We start from the raw sequence: 10,659 nt of genomic DNA on the forward strand, positions 1-10,659 counted from the left end.
TTGTTCCTGCATCATTCAGTTGCCAATTCTAATTATTTTATTCATCTGTGGATGGGGAGATCTGTCTGTATCTTTGCTTTTGCTTAATATTAAGGATGATATTCCCCAATGTTTCTATTTGTTTAATAGTACTCTGTGGGCATATAATCTTTTGTTGGGGGAGGGTTAGGAATCTTCTCATCTCATACAATTAGGAAAATTGTTATCCTTGATTGACTAAGATTGATTATGCAGATACTTCAGAGGTAAAATTGAACAGATGAATACTTTTTCCTTTCTCAATAGCGAAGATCAAACCCATCAGTCATGATCTTACAGTCGTTCGCGAGTCTGGAACCTCTCTTTTAGTTGCCTATTATCTGCTGTGCATTTTCTTCATAGTTCTTGCTTTCAAAACACCCTTAATTCGATACCCATATTCCAGTTAGTACTTAGTACTCCAACAAAATTAGCTGTTGATAATTCCAGGATAAAAAATAAGCAAGTTTAGTTTGATCAATTGCTTTACCTGGGCTTCATCAACTAATTTTATTTTTATTTTTATTTTTTGCTCATATCCGGTTTTCACTAGTTACTTCATCTGTGCTGGAATACTGCAATTAATTGCTTCGATGCTTTGCAGCAAATTTGATTGTACATGAAGATTATTCTTAACGGTGGGTGAGGTGCAGCTTGATAGAATGCTCAGAAGTCAGTTAGTGAAACTCTAAGCAATAAATTTGTAAATATTTGTCTACTAGTTGGGAGGCTATTATTGCATACATAACAAGCCCTGCTATCGGCAAGGTGCTCAATTACATACTAGAGAAATTAAAATGTGTCTAATACCGTATTTTACGTACGTACCTAATAACCAATATGAGTGTTTGTACAATAATTTGACCTTTAAAGTACTAAAAATGCTTCCATGACGTAAAAATGAGGATTACAAGGCTTTTAATAGGTGAAGTGTATAATTTTCTGCAGTTTGACACATTCCTTCTTTTCCATTAACATATTCATCAATAGGCTCATAAGCATTATGATGATTTCTTTGAGGTTGTAAGATTCGTCTGGTAGCAATAAATTTGTTCACTTGCAGGAATAAAATTTCTTTAATCTACTTTATATCAACTATATATCGTTTCTTTTAGTTTATTCACCATGATGCGAGTCGATAGGAATTTGTTGCAGGCACCCCAAAAAAAAAAAAAAAAAAAACCGCACCGTGGAAGCAATTTTTAACACATAAAAATATGTTGGAAGAGAAGGAGAATAAATAAACAACTGAATATTCAACAATTTTATTAATTCAAAACTCAATAGTAACAATGTTAAGTCTATTCCTCTTTAAATTTTGACTAAACTACTTGACGATTCTGTACCTTCTGCAAATTCCACAAACTCTGTTTGGGCAATATCCCAAATTTCAATAGTTTGAAAAAACTTTATCATCATCCAATTCCAAATTTCAAATTCGTTTTTACCATCAAAGATAAAAATAACACAATGTTGTAAATAATACGGATCCATATTTTAACTTTTAATCTCTACTCAATTAGGACCAATTTTATATCCTAATTTTGTGAACAAGCCCTAGGATCAAAGCTCAAAACTTTGATACCACTTGTAGGCACAAAAAAAAAAAAAAAGAAGAAAAGGAAACACACATAGCATAAGCAATTTTTGGTACATATAAAAACATGTAGGAAAAGGAGGAGAATAAACAAACAACCAAATACTTAGCAATTTTAATTGAAAAACTTAACAACAAATATATTAAGTCACAGACTTCCGCTTACAACAATCCGCTAGTAGTATTTATAGACCGTAGAACTTTCTAAACAAATACAATTGCAAATCGAAACTTACTTGAAAATTGACTTGAGATTTTCTAAAATAATATGGAAACTAAACAAACAGGACAGCAAAGCAAGAAAAAAAAATTAGGAAATAAACAAATAGAACAGCTTAGTTTATTTCCATCATTTGTGGGAATACATTCTGTTGCTGATACGTAATTCTTGCTTTACACATCATTATTGGAGGGGACCGTGGACTTTGGCTTCTCTTCTCCAACTGATTTCTCTTTCAGAGTCCCTGAAGATTGATATGATGTTGGACTAATGTTCCAAATATTACAATTAGTTTACCAATAATTTTCTTTTCTATCTTTCATCTTTTACTTGGATCAAAGAGGGGTAGAGATAAAAAATTTTGTATAATTTTAGTGGTCCATTTTCATGTCTTCTCATTGTAAGATTTTGATTTTGACGCAGCAATTTGGTGATCCCTATTTACACCTCCCTTCGATCAAATATGAAAGCAAAATTAAACAATAAAAATGAAAAGGGGGAGAGAGAGCTTTATTTCATTTGCAAGAACTTAAAATTATTGGAGGGGACACAAGTCTTCGTGTCCCTCCCATTCCTGTCTTTATATTTGTTAATCATGGTATGACGAATTAATTTTATTACTTGGTGTCCATGTTTGCACATGAGATTGTTCTTTAAATATAAGATCTTGCATTATCAATGACGTATCATTGGCAAAAATATAGATATAAAATGCTTGAGAATCGAATATATTCCAATATAGTATGCATAAGGCTTTGGGAGTGTTGGTTAAGGACATTGTTTGAGAAGGACCTTCTGACAGTTGGAAATTTGAATTTGCAAAGGGTTAGGATCCGTAGTTAAAAGGTTATCTTGGGATCACATCATTTTAGACATTTCAAGTCGGCCTTAAAAAAAAAAGAAGAAATCCTCTCATCCCTTTTTATACCTTGTTCACAATCAGCTATCGGACATAGTATTCGTACCTTGAATTTAATAGTGAAAAAGATTCTAAGAGGGTTTGTACTGATCCAAGTGATTATTTCAAGTCAATCTTTTGATTTTGTTCTTCTCTCATGCTTCAAGGCAAACAAACATGGTAGTAGATGAATTTACGAACGCAGCTAGTTCTCCTCAAAGAATTCTAATGTTCACCCCTTTTGATGTGCCTAATCGGCGGAGAGGTCTTATTAGATCAGACTGTCAATTTTCCATATTCATCTCATGTGAATCAAAAGATGTGAATAACAGCAGAAGTTTGAATGCAAATTTTTTTTTATATATAGTTTTTTTATTATATACTCTTAATACATATGACAAGATCACTGAGAAAAAGGAGCCCATTACTAAATTCGAATATTACCTCCAACCAACTAAATTGCAAACACTTTGGGCGTAGGAAATCTAAACTTTTACCAAAAAAAAAAAGGCCACCACACAACAGAAGAACCCTTGTTTTAATAATCACACAGTTCCTTTTTGGATTGGTGGTTAATGCTTTATCACAGCATGCAAAATTTCAACCAAATTAATGAGATTTAATGAGCTAACATGTATATGCCATTTAATCTAGTTTAGCCATCCAAATTTTCAAAAGTTGCGGATGAAGCAGTTATTTTGCAAGAATAATTTACGCAAGTGACTGAAATAAATTATGTGAAATTATTTGGGGTACAAAAGAATGGGAAATCTGTACTTGTTTTAGAATATCATACTATTTGTTGAACACAAACAGACAATTTGACAATTACATTAAACCATCGCTAAATCACTGGTATGCTTATGTAAAATTATGCTAGGATACTTAGATTAAATCACTATTAGCACAAATACTTGATTCAAAGATTAAATGAACAATGTTCAATGAAACCAATCTACAAACTAAAAGTGTCCAGAGCTTTAACTACAGCATTCATCTTCCTGCATTGTAGTCCTCTCCATTGCAGATTTCATGGAGCAGTGAGTACAATTTTTGTTTTTTTCACTTCAGAATCGAGACTAGAGGTGGCAATTTGTCCCAAGTCCCAATGGGTTACCCATGCCCATGGGGACTTTGGGCGGGTTGGGTATTGGAATTTGATATTGGGTTTAAAATGGGACAAATCCCAATTATACCCATTAATTGATGGGAAATTTTGGAAAATACTTGAGTACCCATTGGGCTCAAATAGCAAGGGCTCCGTTTGGATTAGCTGTTTTTGAAATATTTTATTGTAACAGTGTCTATGAAAAAATTTTACTATAATTTTTTTTAAATATTTGATATACTAATGTGGATGGGATGTTTTTTGAGTTATTGTATATTACTGTAACATTGTATTTGAAAATTTTATTTTTTGAAAAAATAGCAAATCCAAACAGAGTCTTAGATTCAAAAATTATCTTTAACAATTTTTATAGTCATACTAGCGAATATAATCTAGCAGTCTTCCTAATCATTATCCACAAGAATTTCCAATATTTCAGTCAGTTTAGACCTGTCATCCTTGGACAATGATGAGGATAAATATTCAACACCCTAAGTGCCTTGGCCATCTTAATATATGTTGGAATATGGCTGTATATCTATCTTTTCCTTTATTTGTTAATCCAAATTTTGGTGGGAATCCTGAATATAAAGCACTTGTATGTTTATTTAATAAAACTAAAAGAAATTTAATAAATAAAAAATATTAAAGTTATATAAAAAATAAAAAATGAATTAAAGGAAAAAAAAATATGTAGAAAATAGATTTGGGTATTGGGCGGGATCAATCTAAACCCATCCCAAAGTGATCCCGCCCAAGTTAGTCCCAAAACACATATGGATAAGGTTGGGCTCAAACCCATATGACTCGGTTCCATCTCAAACCCAAGCAAATCCCGCTCATCCCGCCCATTTTGCCACCTCTAATCGAGACAATGGAACGTAAGGATTCGGAGCATTCCTTTTTCCCTTTTCTTCTTTTCTTCTCTTTTGTGCATTTCAAAATGTACCTAAACTGTGAAATCTGAAATATTCTTTAACTGGTTTCAAGTGCTGCTTCTCGAAATTACAGGAAAACCGAAGAGAAGAAGGAATGGCTGCTTTCAATCAGTTTCAAATAGAAAATTTGTTTTTTAAAAAAAGAAATGTTGCAGGAGTAGGACATAATTGTCCTGGTGGCAATGCAGCAGAGAAAGTAGAGGAGGTGAGGTTAACTTGTGCTTGAAATCGTTGGTGGAACAATGAAGGCATTAGAAAAACAGATAAAACATAGTAAATAAAAGTATATGTCCTGGAAAATGATAAGTCCTATAATCCTATTTGGAGTTTGCTTATTGGCCCGTGGCCAACTATTAGACTTGTCTAGTAGTTGGTCATTGATCAAGATAAAACTTGCCTTGCTGTATTTTAGCTTTCATGATCCTCCATTATTCTTTGTTAAATGGCAAACATATTTCTTGAAACCACACTAAATTGATGCTCCAGGTATAACCAAGACACCAATAATAAGAGATCCTTGACATGATCAAGACAAAGGTCAATAATTAAAATCAAGGAATAAGACAAAATTAAAAAAATCACATCAGAGGGAGTCATGACGTTAGCTTAAAGATTTAATCTAAATAAACTGGATCAACTTCGGCTTGTAGCTAATGTAAGCATCAATTGTCGCAAAACAATGATTTTCATTGGCAATTATTTAGCATTTATTTCTGTTGGTAAGACTTCGTCAGTGCCAAGAAATTTCAGTCTACTCGATTGCAATAAATTATATTTGTTACATATCACGAATTTAACAGCAACGAAAAAGAAGAAAAAGTTAACATATATTCTCTTTCGGTTTCCTAACATTTCCTTCGGCATTGAGCAATTAACCCTTTCCGCTCTGATAGAATCAGTTGTATGTTGAGAAAAATGCCCATCAATAACTTGCAAATTATAGTTCCACTATGAAAAATGGATAGGAGTGTTAATTTTCACATAATAGCATGACCTTGTCCAGCAAAAGCATCGAGACTACATGATGAAAAGACAACTATCTAGGATGCTTTAGCCAATTTGACAGTGTTGTAGAATTATACTGCTCCAATTTGACACTTTTGTTGAATTATGATTAAAATTATATAGCGCAATCAAACACTTAAGTTGTAATCTTGCATAAGGATTATTATAAAAGTTGAAGAATGATTAACATTTTATATAACAAAAATTAGCATTTTGATTTTAGCAAAAGTTAGAAATTGGTATAACTTGTGACAACCATTGTGATTCAACTATTAGCTCCAAATCTAACATGTAACGGGAAAGATGTACTAAAACCCATACCGATAGTTATTCTTGATTCCCAAAATGCAAACCAAACAGCTCTGAACCTGTGACTGAGTGTGATAGGTAACTTAGGATATAGGCCTCTTAAATTGAGGTTCTATCGAGTTCCATCCAATTGTGTAAACTGGTACAATTTCGGTATAAACCAATATTTTTTAGTGTAATTATGAACTTGGTTCATGCACTACCACAGTTAAAATATAAGTTTATACATATATTTTTTATCATAACGATAATATTTTTATAATCTAATCTATTCTATTCGGGAAAGGAGAGCCTAAAGAGTCTATGTAAGAAACTAGCAAGTATACAGATCTGACTAGACTAACGGGATGTTCTGGCACACGACAATCTATTTTATTTTATAGGGAGGGGGAGACTAAAGAGTCTATATAAGGGGCTATCAGGTATACAAAACTGATTAAATCACGGGATGCCCTGATACGTTCTTTGAGTCTAAAGAGTCTATGTAAGGGGTTAACAGGTGTACAGATCTAACTAGACCAACGGGGGATGCTCTGACATCTCCTTTGAATTTTTTCAGTACACGTGGAGTTTGAATCCCCGATCTACAGTCCAAAGAGGAATTTAATCCCTTTTGGTGGCCATTGAGCTGAAGCACAGTGGTTTAAAATTTAAGTTTATATAACAAATGTATTAGTTTATATAGCTGAACAGAATTGGAATTGGAGAGGCCCAACCGGTAACTTATGCCAGCTACACATGATTATATTACTATATATATGTTTCAGCCTCGCTTGGGAAGTATATCAAGAACACCAGAGACTTCAACTATTGCTTAATAACTAATAACAATCCTAAGAAAAGAGAGGAAAACTTGAGGAAATGGGTTCTGAGACCATTAGCCTTCCTACTATAGATTTCTCCAACCCTGGATTGAAACCAGGCACTCCAGAGTGGGATTTAGTGAAAGATCAAGTGCGTAAAGCACTTGAAGAATATGGTTGCTTTGAAGCATTGTTTGATAAAATCCCTCTTGAACTTCAAAAATCACTTTTTAATGCCTTAGAAGAGCTATTCGACCTCCCTTTGCAGACAAAAGTCAGAAACTCATCTAAGAAGCCTTTCCATGGCTATGTTGGACAGTATCCCATGGTGCCACTGTATGAAAGCATGGGTATTGATGATGCAACCATCTCTGAAAAAGTTGAGAACTTCACCGACCTCTTGTGGCCTGAGGGAAACTCAAATTTTTGGTAATGATATTTTATCCCAATTTTAGTTCATGTTCTTATGATTCATTCTTAGTTTTTTTTTCATTATTTTAAATTTCTAGTTAAGGAGGGATGGAACTTAAGAAGAGGGGAGGAGACTGGGGGCTTTTGACCTAGGATTTGAAATTCCTTATGAAACATAGGAGTTGATTCCATGTTCTTGCACATTTGATGCCTGGTGATTCTAAAGTCATATCGGAGTCGATAATGCAGAATTTTGGACTAAAATAATCCATATCACAATAAGATGTCCTTATTTTCAATTGAAACATGTAGGACAAAATTGATGAGATACCTTTTTGTTCTTAGTTCTATTGCTTACCTACTTCTAAAAGAGATTTGAAAAAAAAAAAAAAAGATTCTTGGGTTTTCGGGAGAGGGAGAATAGAGGTAGTTAAACTCCACATCTTTTCTATGGATCAAACTAGCACAAGTTGAGATTGATACCCCAGCTTATCAGTGGAAGAATTGTTTTAAATGTTCTCTCTGACGTTGGAATATGCCACTTGATTTCAGAATATGACAACAGTTGCAAGCCACTTTGATTTTTGAATATCACAATAGTTGAATCATAGGCGCTGTGATTTTCAAAATCAACACAGAGTAAACGCATGAGATTTTAAGAAATTGAGAGTACATTCATTTTTTAGGAGTAAGTTTATCTGACATTAATTAATAAAGTTTGGATTAGATTGAGAAACTGATTTATTTTAGAACACTATATGTGACACTAAATTAAGCTTAGTCATTACAAGATGTCCATTAAACATATATGACAAAATTTGATGAAGTACCGTTTTGTTCTCAATTTTTTTGTCCTTAATTACTTTTAAAAGGGATTTTTTTTTTTTTTTTTTTTTTTTTTTTTTTTTTTGTAAATTTGGTTTCTAGAGGGAGTTGAATTCCACCTTTTCTTGTGGACTAAACTAACATACTCGAGATTCAAATCCCCAACTAGTGAAGTCCATAGCTCTAACCATTACATGCATGAGGAATTCGTAACAAGTTTTCTTGATGGACTCTTCTTCTATATGCAGCAAGACTGTGCATTCCTACTCGGATCAGCTGTCAGACTTGGATAAGATTGTGAGAAGGATGATATTGGAGAGCCTAGGCGTTGAAAAATATATGGATGAGCACATGGATTCAACAAATTACCTTCTTAGAGTCATGAAGTACAAAGGACCTCAAACAACTGAGACAAAGCTTGGACTAAATGCTCATACTGATAAGAACATAGTAACCATTTTGTCTCAAAATCAAGTACAAGGATTGGAACTTCTCACAAAAGATGGACATTGGATTGATGTCAAACCTTCTCCAGGATCCTTCATTGTCATGATTGGAGATTCCCTCCTCGTAAGTCTTCCTTTAAATTCTTTTGTCATCTTGATCTAAAGAAGGTAATTCAAAGTTTTTCCCAAATATCGTGTTGGACAAGAAAATATATAGCTTTTCACCACCTGTACAGACACACACACCACCTGATCCATATTTTATTTTTCAGGCATGGACAAATGGCCGATTGCACTCTCCCTATCACCGAGTAATGATGACTGGAAACGAGGCCCGGTACTCAGCTGGTTTATTTTCAATCCCAAAGGCTGGCTACATAATAAAAGCTCCAGAAGAGCTCGTAGATGAAGAGCACCCCTTGCTGTTCAAGCCATTTGATCATGTTGAGTTCCTGTCATTCTACTACACCGAGGCTGGACAAAGAGCTCAATCTGCCCTCAAGACTTACTGTGGCGTCTAAGATTTAGCAACAAAAGGAATTATTTGCCAATTTGTTTAGCTAATCTGGTGTTGAAACTTTCAATTATCATTTCTGGTGTTTCAAGTTTCTATTCCTACCATGACTCCACATATGTCACTTCGTATTAAAATACCGTGTGATATTTATTTGATCAAATACCATATTTGTATGAAGTCTTGTGTGACAGCCCCACCTTCCCCTAGGGCGAACCAAAGGGGTTAGCGGACTGCCTGCCCAGCTCTCGCCAGGACTACGGTACAGTTAACGTCGTTCTATAACGTTCCGGAACATACCATTGCGCGCAAACAAGTCAGAAAACACAAAATAAAAAAAATGAAAATTGAAAACCGAAATGAATAGTGCTGGACACGCCAGAATCCGGCCGGAATCTGGCCGGATTAGCGGCCGGATTCTTGGCCGGATACTGTCCAGTGAGCAACTCGATTTTTTTTTTTCAAAAGTTCCACCCAATCCGGCCGGCGATCCGGCCAAGATTCCGGCCGGATTGTCTGGCCGGATACCGGCCAGTGAGCAACTGGCCGGGTTTCCAATTTTTTCTCAGGCAATCCGGCCTTCAATCCGGCCAGATTCTGGCCGGATTCCTGGCCGGATTCAGGCCAGTGAGCTTTTGCCAAAATTTTTTTTCTTTTGCCGTTTGAAAGCCGATTCGCTCCGAAGTTCATCCAAACATCAATTCAACATATAAACATATATATACAATGGAAATCATCATTTACATCCATAATGGCATGCCAACCATTCATTAAGGAGTACACATTCGATTTGCCTATCAAAAGGAAATGAACCCGTTACATTAGGGTTTCACTTCGAGAGCGATACAAAAGACATGTACAAGCTCAGTATGGCAATTGACTATCCAGTCCATTTTCAAAAGCATTTATATTCCTGTAAGGAAAACAAATAACACGGAATGAGCCAAGGCCCAGTGGTATACCACCAAATAACAATCAAAGTCATATAAGAATGAACCTTCATTTAAAGTGCACAAATAAGCAATGAAGCAAAATGGAAAAAGGATACGGTCGGCTCTCAAGAGCCCAATTCCACGCTTGCCATCTTGATCCAATTGCATTGACCCTCCGTCAATGGTACGAGTACCAAACCGTAGACCTCACTATACTTCCATTCCTTCCACCAAACATACCCCAACCGGGCCCGCACTCCATTTCAGTAGCTTTTGGTAATACTCGAGTTTACCGGAACCAAGGGTCTCATTACCACAAGTTTCCCCAGTACAGTCCCCGTGGCAATTCAATCTTCACGACCAAGCCCTCGCCGGCTCGATCCAATTGACTACCAAACGGGGTTGAGCTCAGTAATACAATAAGGTCGTTGGACATCGTCCAAACAACACCAAATCAGTTTCCATAAAATGGATTTCACCAACCAATATATCCAGTTCAGTAATGCAATAAAACGGTAGCCATTCAGTGACAATATCAAAAGAGGTGAGGGCGGTCAAGTACACCCTCACCTTAATCAATTCCAATATGCAAGTAAGCCTTCAAGGCATCACATAAACATTTAGCAAAGCCACAT

At 35.2% G+C, this 10,659-nt stretch overlaps 1 protein-coding gene across 1 annotated transcript; it reads left to right on the forward strand.

Annotated features, from left to right (window-relative positions):
* The first annotated feature begins 6,954 nt into the window (after positions 1-6,954).
* On the forward strand, positions 6,955-9,099 carry LOC113762053 (probable 2-oxoglutarate-dependent dioxygenase AOP1). Its single transcript, XM_027305338.1, has 3 exons — positions 6,955-7,325; positions 8,381-8,702; positions 8,851-9,099. Exons 1-3 carry the CDS (start codon positions 6,955-6,957, stop codon positions 9,097-9,099), a joined length of 942 nt encoding a protein of 313 aa, XP_027161139.1.
* Positions 9,100-10,659: the final 1,560 nt, after the last annotated feature.

The sequence above is a fragment of the Coffea eugenioides genome, chromosome 1 (genome assembly GCF_003713205.1).
Source record: "Coffea eugenioides isolate CCC68of chromosome 1, Ceug_1.0, whole genome shotgun sequence".
Classification (NCBI taxonomy): domain Eukaryota; kingdom Viridiplantae; phylum Streptophyta; class Magnoliopsida; order Gentianales; family Rubiaceae; genus Coffea; species Coffea eugenioides.

Bases quoted from the DNA above. Each gene is read 5' to 3' on its own strand.
- LOC113762053 (XM_027305338.1), top strand. From the start codon at position 6,955: ATGGGTTCTGAGACCATTAGCCTTCCTACTATAGATTTCTCCAACCCT. The intron at 7,326-8,380 runs GTAATGATATTT...TTCTATATGCAG, and splicing joins GAGGGAAACTCAAATTTTTG to CAAGACTGTGCATTCCTACT. The intron at 8,703-8,850 runs GTAAGTCTTCCT...TTTATTTTTCAG, and splicing joins TGATTGGAGATTCCCTCCTC to GCATGGACAAATGGCCGATT.